Source organism: Agelaius phoeniceus, chromosome 4, assembly GCF_051311805.1.
Source record: "Agelaius phoeniceus isolate bAgePho1 chromosome 4, bAgePho1.hap1, whole genome shotgun sequence".
NCBI lineage: Eukaryota > Metazoa > Chordata > Aves > Passeriformes > Icteridae > Agelaius > Agelaius phoeniceus.
Genome location: NC_135268.1, coordinates 50,918,017 through 50,931,626, shown reverse-complemented (window position 1 = coordinate 50,931,626; position 13,610 = coordinate 50,918,017). Strand labels below are relative to the sequence as shown.

At 38.6% G+C, this 13,610-nt stretch overlaps 1 protein-coding gene across 1 annotated transcript in view; it reads left to right on the top strand.

The window, feature by feature from the left end:
• LIMCH1 (LIM and calponin homology domains 1) overlaps nucleotides 1-13,610 on the top strand; it is a 175,217-nt gene that overhangs the window by 98,837 nt on the left and 62,770 nt on the right. Inside the window, exons 4-7 of the mRNA XM_077177579.1 lie at nucleotides 2,522-2,628; nucleotides 5,606-5,636; nucleotides 8,622-8,732; nucleotides 13,262-13,457. Coding sequence (XP_077033694.1) covers nucleotides 2,522-2,628; nucleotides 5,606-5,636; nucleotides 8,622-8,732; nucleotides 13,262-13,457 — 445 coding nt within the window. The remainder of the gene's footprint in view (nucleotides 1-2,521; nucleotides 2,629-5,605; nucleotides 5,637-8,621; nucleotides 8,733-13,261; nucleotides 13,458-13,610) is intronic.

The window sequence follows — 13,610 nt, the reverse complement described above, 5'->3', positions numbered from 1 at the left end:
TGCATGCTTCAGTTTCTTGAGCAATGACAAAGACTGGTGTTTTTTGACAAAAAGTGCATAATTTCAGCTAACAGACACTGAACAATAAATCCTGTTGAAAGATAAAAGCAACATTTTCTGAGAACCAAAGAAATCAGGACCTGGTCAATGCAAGGTGTAGTAATCCTGAGAGAAAGCTTTGCTGGGAGCTGGGTCTTAACTTTAAGACTCCTTTCTCCCTTTAGTGGCTTAGGAGTGCTTTTCTCTAGTGACTCAATGGAACTAACAAATGTGAATTTCATCTGTACTAGAGCAAACCAGGAAAAGTTTAGTTTTGCAGTAGTATGGGATACATTTTTTGGCTTGGGGTTAGGCAGCCTAGGCAGGTGTCCTTGAGTATATATATCACTTGAAAGCACTCTTTGTTGGATTTTTCTTCAATCCTTTTAAACAAGTGCCATTTTTAGAACCATTGGGAAATAAAAAATATGAGATTTTTAGCAGAAGCTTCTTTCAGGGCTCACTGATTGCATCTTGTTGGCACATGTGGTTATTTGTGCCCACACAAGATACCAGCTTTCTGAGGAGTTGTTTGGGTGTTAGTGACTTGCCAAACATTATTCATATTATGACCATCAAAATAAAAGCATGAAGCCAACAGGAGTAGATGACACTGACTTTTGAGAAGCAGGCATTTGTTCATCAGCAGAAGAACCAAGTTTCCAAATTATGTGGCTGCCAAATAACTGGTATTTTTGTTACTGCTTATCATAACTCAGATATCAACTTCTGGTATAAAGATGGATGCAATTAGTTATCTTCAGCATTCCTCCTCCTTTGATTGTTTTCTAAGTCTATTAGGTTACTATGATCTCTATGTCCAGTATATTTTTTGTTAAATTTGGAAATGCTGTTAGGAACTTTTTTGAATGCTTTTGCATTTTTATTTGATATATTAGATTTATGCATTGCTCCACAAGCCATTTGAGAGTGACCAGGACTGTCCTCCATCAAAGACTAAACATAAGAGTTATTCATGATGCAGTTGGAAAAATTATAATGCAAACAGTAAGCCAGATGGAAAACTTTACAGGCATCTTTTCATGTCATGAATGATGCTGTCTCTCTGGGTTATGGGTTCTCTGCTCTCTCAACTGCTGTTCCTTCCCCCCCTGGCTCCCCTCCAGAGCTGTTAAGTTTCAGCCAGGGAAGAAAGGGAGATTTTAACAACTCTGAATTTCCAAGTCTCTGTTTTCTGTGGTGTGGCTGGCGAGCTTTGTGTTGAGAGTGTTGGCATGCAGAGAGCCACGGCGATTTGCATGCTGCTTGCAGAACAAACAGGGCTGCTCTCCTGAGCCCCAAGAAAGGCTGGGAGCCTTGGAGCCAAAAGATGTGGTAGAGCCCTGCTCACCAATCCTGCTCTGTCATGCAGAGTGGGTAAGAGGTGAACGCCACCAGGCTCCTCTGCTTCCCAGTTTTTATGAAAACAGGTCTCCACCACGTGCTGTGGTTCTGCTCCTCTGTGATTCTTCATGTGGCAGGTTAGCTTTAGGTTTAAGATGAGATTCCTCAAAGAATATCAAGCTGTACATTTTATCTTTACTTGTCATCTACCATTGCAGTTGCTGGTCTAGAAATGTATATATCAAAAAAATTATTCTCTACTAGCTGCAAGATTTATCCCTGTAAAACATATTCACTGGTTCTGAAACAGGGGTGTGGTGTACATGCACATGTACAAAACCTGTATTAACTGTATATGCACACATGCAGATTCAATCTCCTTGTTGCAAACTGAAGTGTCATCACTTGGACTTGGTTTGAAAGAGACAGATCAGTTTTTACTTAGCCTTTCTTAGTTATTGACTTTTAATTTTTACACTTTGCAAAGAGTAAAATCCTCCATAAGAAGTGTTACAAAATTGGGTGTTGTTTCTTCTTAGAAACAGTGGCCATGTGAAGTGCAGCTTCAAGGTTTTTATTTCAGGAGAAAGCACCTATCTCTTTTCTCAGTGGCTTCTGATTAGTTTCCTTTGGAGAGGCAAGAGAACAGTTGTGTTAACTAGCTTGCTCATAGCTAACATGCAAAGTGTTTTCTGAACAATTTGCTCGCTTCAATGGTGGCAGGCTTTTTCGCATCTACTCTTCCTGCTCCCTTCAAAAATCCTGATTTTCTACTCTGTAACATGCTGAGGTTGTGAGGCAGCCTCCAGCAGTAGGTGGAGAAATCAGTGGGCCTTTTCCAGTTAAAAAAGTTGCCAGCATCTGTGTTTGAAAAGAAGTCAACAAGCTTGTTGTAGTTGTATATCTTGGAAAAAAGAAAGAAGAAGAAAAAAGTTTCATACATATGTGGTTTTCAAACAAAATCTACACTGACCTCTTAAATTATGTGACTGGAAATATCTTTGGTTCTTCATTTAGCTAATGGTACGACTGTTCATGAGCAGTTACTGAATTAGGGAGAAGTTGGTCTGGTAAGATTTTTTTTTTAGTAAAGGAGAGCTTAAAGTGTTGAGATTTTATGGTTTTTGTCTCTTTTCAGGATAATATCATATTATTCTTAAGAGGCTGCAAAGAACTGGGACTTAAAGAATCTCAGCTTTTTGATCCTGGTGATCTGCAGGACACATCAAACAGAGTAACCATCAAGTAAGTACAACAGTAGTTTGTGACTAGCACGTTACAGCCTCAGGTGCATGTGATGCAATAGTAAATATTTAAGAATGAGCAAAAAGGTTATAGAACTGTAATTAGTATAAGGCAGATAGGAAGCAGGAGTTTGGGAAACTTTCAATGTTGGGATGGATAGATTGTTCTATTCAACAGGCTTTGTGCCAGAGATATCAACCACAGCTCTGCAAAATAGGACAACACTTGGAAAATGCTCTCTGGCCCATGGTGTGACTCTTGGGGATGTGCAGGCCTAGGAGTTGGACTTGATGGGCCTTGTGGGTCCCTTCCAACTCCGTTTATTCAGTGATTTTGTGAAAATCCTGTCTTAGACAATGAGATTCTGAGGGACTTAGGGGTTTTCCTAATCTAAATTGATGATATTCTTTTTTTGTCTGTCCAGCTCATAAAATATTGTAGTCTGGTGGAAAAGAAGTCACAGTTCTGCTATGTCAGATTGAATTGTTCTGATGGTGAAATATAGGACAGTTAGAGGCCCCTCAGATTCTATGAGATGCAGGCATAAGCATGGTCTCTTCACTTCCCTGCAAGAGCTGTAGCTTGAGACGTGCAGTAATTGGACTGAGGAAGTCTGTGAGAACTGGAAATGCCACAATTTAGATAGTTTTTCACCAAAACCTCACACCCACTATCACACAAATTGTGCAGGCCTCCCACCTTTTAAAAGCAAAACCACCCCACACTTTCATAAAATTTAAAAAATTTATAATTGGTGTTTCTTAACTTCTAAACTGGTATTTGAAAGTTTTCCTGAAAGTTTTCAGTCTATCATGTCATGTTACAGTTATAACAGAAGTTGTTGCTCTACAGACAAGCAAATGCTGCTGAGTTGATTGAATGGTCTAATTTCATTTGGCCGAAAAGATCACTAATGAAATCCTGATCAGACCTATCTATTTTAGAGAAGCATATGGAAACAATTTACTAAATTTCAGTAGCATTTTTTTTATTCCTTTCTGGCAATTGAAGCTGGGCAAGTTTTCATGGTATTCAGGCACTGTCTGGGAAAATTCAAAGGCTCTGAAAATCAAATTGGCCGGTGTCCTTGTTTTAAGGTATGCCATTTTTTGCTCCTTCCCAAGTTTCTGGCTCTAACATGAGGTTCTTCTTGCCCTCTACATGGCAGTGAGTGGAGACTATGTCATGTATTTCTTCTAAATCTGATAATACTTTGATAAAATGGGTTCTTCATGATGTGCTGTAAAATCATTATGATGATTGACTGGAGAGAGTTGCAAAACAATCCATAATCTTCATATAAAACCCTAATCTCCATATGAAACCAGAGAGGAAGTGTCTTTTTGATAAAAAACTTTCATCTTTTGGGGTTGAGGATAGATGGAGTACCTTGGTGGAGGCAGGTTGAGAGGCTTTGACTAGGGTGGAGCTCAAAGCAAAGCTGTCACCAAGTTAAACCTGGCATCATAAACCCTGCAGAGCTGCCCTGGGCCTCCACTGCATATGAGGGCTTCAGAGAAAGCAGCTGTGGAAATGAGCCAAATGTTTTCCTAGCACTGTCCAAGTTCACACTGAGTAACTGAGTTGAGGTGTACAAGCCAAGTCCATGACTGTTTTAGAGAAATATGTTGAAAGCTGCATTCTGCTAGCTAGTTCCCAAAGCATGAAGGTGATTTTTTTCCCTCTTTGAAGATTTTTGCATGATTTTTTTTATACGTGGTGAAAATATTATTTGTGGTAAAGGATGAGTATGACAATATTGCACATGATTAAGATAATCACATTTTGCCTTTTTTTTCCATACAGATGTTAATTGAGGCATGCATTAGATCTATCTTTTGGATCATTCTGCTTATAAAAGTTATGAGCTAATGCTGTAAGGAATTTTTTGTGACTAGTTAAGCAAGTCTCTTTCCCACTGTTATTTTACTAAGAAAAAAACAGGACTATTCTATTTTTCATATTGTGTGGGTATTAGTGGACAAAATTTTGGCTTAAAAAGATATCAAAAATACTTTGTTTACCATTGCCTATATTTAGACTTTTGTTGTTCTAACAGATTTGAGTATATTTATTTTTGGTTTTGCCAGATAAACTTTAATGATGGAATGGTCTTACTGTTAGAGTAGTAGACAATTCCACTGTAAATAATCAGGACACAATCTTTACTAAATCTCAAATAGTCTTATGTAGGTTTTAGCACCTAAATATATGTATTTCCTTCTCTTTTTTATGCTTTCTTTGCTGAATTTTGAAATGTTGTTTATGTTTGCACAAACTTTGTACCTTGTTTTTAACATAAAACTGCCACTCTTCCATGAACATAAGAGAAAAAAATGAATTGAGAAGGATGATGCCATTGTTCAGTCTGAGTGCTCAAGTATACGTTTAAAAAATAAATGTTTTCCATGGCACATTCTGTTCTAAATGGCAGGGTCTTTGTTGCTTCATCCATTCACTTTGTTCTTGGTAATGTTTGTTTTCACAGAAGCACCTGCAATATTTCCTTAATGTTTGCTGATGCCTCTTATGCTTGTTTAGTTGCTTCCAGAATCTGTATGGGTTGCAGAGCAGAATCTGACTGTTGGATAACTGCAGAATGTATTTTAGCATTGAGGACTTCTGTCTTCCTTTTTAAAGAAATCAGCAACTCTGTTTAAAGGAAATATTTTGGCATTGTCCTACTTTACTGTGGGAGCATTATAAACACATTTTCTTCTTGTACTTCCAGAATTCCAATTTAATGATTGAAATAATGGTGACAAAATACTCCCATGCTATGAATAAATGAATGTGTGAACTACATCTTCTTAGCTTTCATGTATTTCCAGACAGCAGAAGCATTCAGCAGGCTTTTGTTAGGGAAAATGTGATCTGCTGCATACAGCCTCTTGGAAAGTATGTCTACTTTCTGATTTTTTTTCCTTTTTTTTTCTTTTTTTTTCTTATCTTTGCATGTGTTTGTGTGTGCAACCAGGAACATTGACTATAGTAGGAAGCTGAAAAATGTAAGTACATCATTTGGAGTTTTTGTTTTTGTCTGCTTAATCCTGTTACTGGCCTGATCAAGATTATGTCAGTAAAAACTGAGTACATGACTATTGCTGAAAAGTCCCTCTGAATACAAACCTAACTGGGTTCTGCTGGAAATTTAGGTAGAGCAGCTATGGCAAAGCAGCCTTACAAAAGAAATAAAATGGAGACATTTGTCTCTTCTTAGATGCTCTTAGATGAGTGATAAACCAAGTGATTTCTGTGCTGTCCAGTGTGGTGCTTGCTGGGAATGGTCTGATATGACCATGAAGCCACACTTTTGTAGCCCTTCCCAAATATATAGGCATAGAGTACAGTTGCACAAAGCATTTAAAATGAAGAAAAATGGTCATTAAATTGGGATGCAAGGCCTTACTATGAGATTTGCTAGCTTTCTCATTGTTCTTCCAAATAAATTAGTGCTTCCCCAGAAAGGCTATTTCCATTTAGCTTCAATTTCCTCTTAATTTAAATTAAGGGAAATGGTGTTGGATCCTGTGCTTGTTAACTAGAAAAGAAAATGTCTAAACTTTGCTGGTCTCAGTTTAAAGCCTAGCACGCTGTCTGTCCTTAGTTAGCTGTAAACTGGTATAATTTTTGTTTGGCTCACATCACAATATCCTGATAGGAAATGCCAAGATCTTTTTTAATAACTTTGAAAACCAGTAATTATAACTTGCATGACTGGAGGTAAAAGAAACAAAAACCCAAAGAACACCAAAACCACCCCTCCCCCAAATTGTTTCATCCTGTCTTTCCCATCATCAGTAGAGCAGTATCTTCTGCAACCAGCACACAGACTTTTAGGGGAAGAATTCAGCTTTGGTATTTTAACACTCTTTGTGGGCACTGGCTAAACATCTTTGTACAGATGTGTTGCTTTAAAGGTGGAGTTTCAAAAGTATCCTCCATAATGTGCTTGCAGGCAATATATGCTTTCCAGGTGCATGATCCTGCAGCCTCAGCTGGCAGCCAGCTGGAATTGCTTGCAAATGTGAAATTTTCTGCGTTTTTTTTTCCAAATAAAGAGAGGAAAAAAAGAGAAAGTGATTAAATGCTAGCAGAAATAAATAAAAAACCCCAAAATACCATAACCTTCATCAATGAACTCAATGGCAGTTCCCTGGTTACTAGAAACACTGTTATTTGCAAATGTTTTCATTTAACTTGAGAACATATACTGTAAGACTTTTTTGCATTAAATTTGTCAAGTGGTGTTGGTTGAAGGAAAACAGTTCAGATAAAGGTTGTTTCAAGACAAAAAAAATCAGGACTAGCAACACCACCTCCTTTCGTTCAGCCCAGTAATATAGATTTCGATGTAATTTTTAAAAAGGCAAAAGTTTTTGAACTTCATTAAAAATTTTCCTCAGTATTTCATGATATGTATACTACTTTTAAACTAAAGAAAAATATAAACTTTATTTATATATAAAATACATATTGTACATTATGTAGCACAGTTGTTAAACAGAAGGTCTGTATGATGTATCCTTTTCTGACAGGGCCTCAGCTGCAGTGCTGCATAATTTTGGACATTACACTTAAATGAAAAATGAAGATGCTAGTGCAAGTTGATAAGAAAAGTCTAGTCTAGCATGTTGCTGAGAAGTAATGTGGATGCATGTTTTAGGGAAGAAGAGTCCAAGAGATGTCTGCTCCCAGTGGAATAGACCCCCACTTTGGGATTTCTGCTAGTCTTGTTTCCTTTAGTTCATTATATAGCATGAAGTATATGGCCCTGTCCAATCAAAGCATAAAATACTGTATTTCAGTTTATGAATTTTTTTTTGATACAGTTAATGACAACTATTATTTATTATTGGCTGCATCTCTTTTCCACATCAAAATATTTCCTGTTTAATCTGCAGTTAAATACTTTGCAATGTCATGGAATATGCCAAAATAATGAACATTAAATGAGAAAAAGCCCTAAGTTCTAGGGTGATGGTTTGTCATTTTTAACCAGTGCAAAACACTGAATTTAATTGCCTTTGATGAGCAGTTTCCAGTCCAAATAGCTGCTGCACAGGTATCATTAAAGACATTGCTCTAAGTGGAGACATGTGGTGCAGAAAAGGCCTTTCCTTGCATGGTGTAAATGTCAGAATTTTTGTATGTATTTGATTTGACCATCCTAAGCATCTTAATTTCTCATTTTCTAAAACAAGTACAACACCAGAAGTGTCAAGTCAGATATCTTTGCTACTTGCAAGAGTAATTCTTGGTCCTTTTCCCTCACCAGTTTTGAAGGGATTTTTGAGTTATGGAGAGATATGAAGTCAGAACTTTAATGAAATCACTGACTTTTATGCTGTACTCTGATAGAAATGACAAGATGCTCATGGCTTTTGATTAATCTTGGGCTAAGAAATTCTTAAACTAGCAGAAGCCTGGAAATAAATGTTCCTGTGTCATCTGGTTACTTACATTAAGGTGATTAAAAATGGGACTCCCTTTTCTGTCCTTGAAATAGACACATTCGAGATGCTTTTAGGCAGGCAGACATTCTAGATACTTTATTACCTTGGTCTGAATAGTTTGCATTAATGACTACTAATATTAGCAGTCTTTAGGGAGTTTTTTGTATTGAATTTAAAAACAAATGTATTTATGTGTGCCTTCTAGAAGTTTCAAGTCTCTTTGTGTAGTTTTTCTACTCAGTTCCATATTTTCTGTTTGTTTTTCCAGGCAGACATAACACTTTTATTATTTTTAATTAAAATAACAGGGAGATAATATGTTAAGTTACATATTTTTAGGACTGTTTAAACTTTCACAGTTGCCTGATGTATTTATGTTTAACCTTTGACAGACACTTCCCTTTCAGTTCTGATTTATAAAAAATCTTGTGCTGCTGTGCAGCTTAGAATAAATGAGGGATGCTGCAGGGAAGTCAATCTAGCTACAGGACTGTGTAGATGGATGTAGATGAAATTAATTCTTATTAACTTCTGCAGGTATTAGTCACCATTTATTGGCTAGGGAAAGCAGCAAACAGCTGTACATCATATAGTGGATCAACCCTGAATCTGAAGGAGTTTGAAGGCTTCCTGGCGCAAATGAGAAAGGTATCTTTTTGTTATGTTTTGGGAATGGAAATTTACTTCAAACTTATTGCTCTCATAAAAAAACTGTTTCTTTCTAAATATGGGAGAAGGGGGGCTGGAGTGCAAATTCCTTGGTAAGCCTCTACTAACATCAAAAATGTTTCTGATTCTACCAAACTGAAAACCACTTTGGCAGACAGCTTTGTGGTGGCATCGGTGATGCAGCAAGTGATGTCAAATAGGGCTTTAGAATTGTCATGTTGCTCTTTCATCTTAATTTCCATGTGTTTTGGTTTGATTTTCATTTATGGCAGAAGTTTTAGCTAGAAGAGCTGAGATTCAAAAGTAACATGGTAGGACTCACAAAAACATAATTTTTTTCTTCTTTAAAACATTCAGTCTCATGGGCAGCTTTTTTGGTTTTTTGTTGCAACATAAAACATCAAACCAAAGGATCTAAATAAAGCTGGAGTGGAGGAGAAGGAGATTATGTTTCACCAAAGGCATAGTTAGGATAAATCTGTTTTTTCCAAGCTCTAAATTCTGGTTGAAATCCTATTTGGTGGTTTATGATGAACTGTTCTCTGTTGGAAGAGAAAAGTTGTGATTGCTGCAGGGCGGTTTGAGGATTTTTGGTTGAGCATTCTAGCATGCCCTGAACCTTGACATCAGACACTTAACCTCATGGCTAATGCTGATGGTTAGCACTGATAACCAAACCTGCCTTTCTTTGGGATGGAAGGGGCAAGGAGCTAGTGTGGAAGAAGATTGGGAGCACTATGTGCTGGCACCACGTATGTTGGACATAGTGCTCAGGAAAGGCTGTGCAGACACATTCTGCATCCACAAAGAGCCTTGTGCCTGCTATTCCCTCCCCACTCACAGGCAGTAGGATTTGGGGACCACGGGAGACTCTCTGGACTTAAATTGTCCTTCAAATCTGTGCTGCTGCAACTGTACCGGCTGCAGGTCTTCATTCTGGGATCTCACAGGGCCAGAACCACTGGAGAGGAAGAAATGCTTGTCTGACTGATAGCAGCTCCTACACCCTGGTGTGACCAGAGAACCTTAACTAGATGGGCACAATTCCTGTTTGTGAGCCCACTTCTTCAGAACAAGCAGGTGAAAATGGAGAAGAAAAGAGAACATCCTGCTTCTCTGGAGAAGTTTATTTTAGTTTTCATTTTAATGACCTGTGCTTATCACTTGGGACTTTGGGACTCATGAGTGATATGACTGAGCCTGAGCAATAAAAAAGATGAAGTTAGTAGTTGAGTTTTTTACAAGTAGAAGATGTGGGGAGAGAGCAGTTTGCACTCCAAAGGGTCTGAACAGTGAAACAAACCCAAAAAAGGGAGCTAGTACAGAAAAATTGCCAAAGTGCAGGTAGCCACAATGTTAGTGCTGCATGGTATCATATATATTTTTTTTTAATGTTTAATCTCACACCACAAGGCTCTGCTTTTTCCAGGTGATATTTACCCATTAAAGTAATCACTAGAGCATTTTGGAGGTCCTTTCTTGAACCCTTTTGTGGCATGAAATAGGCTAGGGGCAAAAAGAAGCATTCTCCAGAGAGCTGGTGGTTGTGAAGTGCCTGGCTGGGCATTGTGGAGTGCTGCAAATTAAGGACATAAGCAAGAGGCTGATACTTGATTTGTTGCAAATGTTGGAGCTGGGAGCAGAGCAGAGGTCTCATAAGAACTGAAAGCTATATATGCCTTTAATGCATAAACAGAGCATTTTGCAGTCCTGAAAATCTTATTTAGGGTGATGCTGCTGTGACGGCTGCTGGTGACTTCTTTTACCATGTCCCTACTCTTGTATCCCTGCAGTATTTCCCACTGGCAATTGTGGGTTTGTATGTTACTGCTTTTGAAGAGGATTTGATTGTAAAATATAACATGTTAATCATGCTGTGCAACACTCTGATGTTCTTTATAGCTGAGCTCAAGTGATGAAAAGGCACTTTATCACATTCTCTACTGGCGTTTTTTTCCACAGAGTCTAATAACTAAATCGACCATAAATTCAGTGTGGTTTAGTTTTTCTGTTGTAAATCCTCTCTGCCCTCCTTTTTTAATAAGCAAATCAAAAGACAGCTCTGATGTATGTTGTCTTGGACTCATCTTTTTCTACTTCTCGTGCTGAAGGGTATATTAATTTCTAATTTAATTCATGTTATTCTGTTTTTGATTTCATTAACTATTTGAGTACTCATTCTTCTTTACTTTAAAACTAGAAATTCCCAATGACAAAACATCAATGGCTTTTTGATTATATTCAGTGGGTGGAACTTCCTGGACAAATGCATCTTGTATTTGGCAATCACACTTTAACTGCTGCTCTGTGGCATACTGTGTTTTTAATTAGATAAGATGAAAGACTAAAGCACTGTGGTGTGTCATGCCGTGGTGCTATCAGTCCCACAGATAAGTACATTCCCACTGATAGCATTTGGGAGATGACGTTTGCTCAAGGCAGGACGAGCACCCGTCTGTGTGACGGCATTGTGTTGTGAGAGTGTCTTTGCCAAGGGAAAAGCTGTAAAGAACATGTTTACAGAAGTCTAGGATCCTGTCCTGGTGCCTGCCTCCTAATTCCTAGTGAGCAGCATGCAAAATTAACATAAACAGGCCATTGAAAGTAAGTACTGCAGAACTCATTAGTTCACAATTGGACTGATTTCAAACTCTGAGAGATAGTGAATGTAGGATGGGGCTTTTTGCCCAGTTGAAGTGCCTGTGGCTGCTAAACAGTTCTATGTCATTCAAATACAGTAATTTAGGAAAATGGAAGTGTGCCTAAAGATTGAGAATAGTTGATTGGTATGAAGGGATGAGCGGATTTAAGGAATTTGGAGTTTTTAAAAGATTTTTGGATCGTGTCACAAACAGGATTTTGATAGGATTTGTAGACTTGTTCTTGGCTGTGTGTAATTCATGCAGATTTCAGGGAGACAGATTTTTGTTGTCTATTATTTCTACCAGCATTTTAGTTCACTAAGCAGAATTGGGAAAGGAAGTTATATAGGATACCTTACCACTTTTTTAGATGCATTTTATCTGTTTTTAGAATATATTTTCACTTCTATTTACTGTGAGGTTACTTAATGCCATTACCACGGTTTAGCTCGGCCTTAGGTGACCTTTGCCGCTGGCCTTAATGTGGTATTTTGGCAGATTAGTAGTGAGTGGCACTAATTAGGCCTTCTTCCTGAAAAGTTTGCAGGGCGTTTGGTCTGATGTCTCAGTTTTGCTTCAAGCCTCCCTCTTGTTCGTCAGGGGAGTGTTGGTGAATTACTGCAGGGCTCTCCACTCTCCATCACTTGTCTGGCAAACCTTCTTTTTTGTGGAGGCAGCCCACCATAGCATACTGTGATATTCCTGATTGATCTTCTCATTGGCAGTACTAGTGATGGGTAAAACCTTAGCAGTCAGGGACAGTGGGAGCTCTGCTCAATATAGCCATTGTGCTTCAGCTAGTGGTAAGCAGGGGGTGCTTCTTAATTAGGAATTAATATTCAAATGCTTCTGGGAATAAAAAAAAAAATCACATTCCAGCCTCTTTGGGTCACAAAATGTCAGTCTGATAATGGCACCCACATCTCTGACTTTACTTACTGTTGGGGAAGAAAAAAATAGATTTATCTCTGAACAAACTTAGTTATTTTTGTTTTTTCTCAGTCTGAGCGATTGTAATTAATATTAAGACACTCTCTAAAACAAGGAATTTATTATAATGCGAGAGTGAGGATGGCTTCTATTGACCTTTCCCTCTGCTGGAGTTTCAGTGTTTTAGTATGTGCTGCTTGCACTGGAAAGAATTTATAATCACAGGGCTGTCAAAGACAACCATTGTTCTCCCTGCTCTGAACATGTGGGTCAGCTACAAGTGCTTTCATATCCCCCAGAGCCAGGAGCTGGCAAAGAGTAAAGAGCACAACTGAATTCTTCTGAGGCATCGGGAAAAGCATTTTGCATATTTTTCATTGCTGATTGCTTGAGAAAGACATCCCTCTTTCATAACAGGAATTTCTCTTCAAGGTAGACGGAGGCTGGGGCACACTGCTTTATTATTCTGCCAGGCTGAAGCAGCAACAACAAATGCTGTCTGCTGGGGTCCTGGCCAGATACAATAGATGGGCAAGGAGAGGCGGGGGGATCTTTTGGAAAGCAGCAAACTTAAACCTGATGCAGGCACGATGTTAAAATTGTAGTGCCTTTGGCTGTGCTAGGGACTGTGGACGACAAGTCAACTTTCAGGTTACTTTCACTTTTGATCAGTTTATTAACTGGTCTATTAGAACTTTTTCTCAGTTCATTGTACTAATCTAATGAGAGTAGTTTCTTCCTAAACAGCATAAAACTGGTTTATTGCAAGCTTGCACTTTGTTTTGAAGGGAAGAAGGGGCAAAAACCAAGGAAACCCTTTTTTTTGGGGAGGAGATTCTTAGTATTTGGGAAGATGCTTTGTTTTTTGGTGTGCAACGCATCTCACTAGTGTCAGTGCCTTCTTTCTGAGGAGGTTTCTGCTGTATTTCCATGTAGGAAACAGAGGATATTGAGAGCCCCAAGCGCAGCATTCGTGACAGCGGCTACATAGACTGCTGGGACTCGGAGCGCAGTGATTCCCTCTCCCCGCCTCGCCACGGCAGAGATGATTCCTTTGACAGTCTGGACTCCTTTGGCTCCCGCTCGCAGCAGACACCGTCTCCAGATGTAGTGCTCAGAGGGAGTAGTGATGGTAAGTACCAGTCACAGTGCAGCACATGCACAACATTGTGACATAAAGTAGCGTTTCTGGAATAAATGTGCCATTCAGAAGCTGCACACAGCCTCTGACTCAGGCAAATCTGCTGGGAGAACTTCTCTGTGAATGCTGATCTGTGCTCTCTGA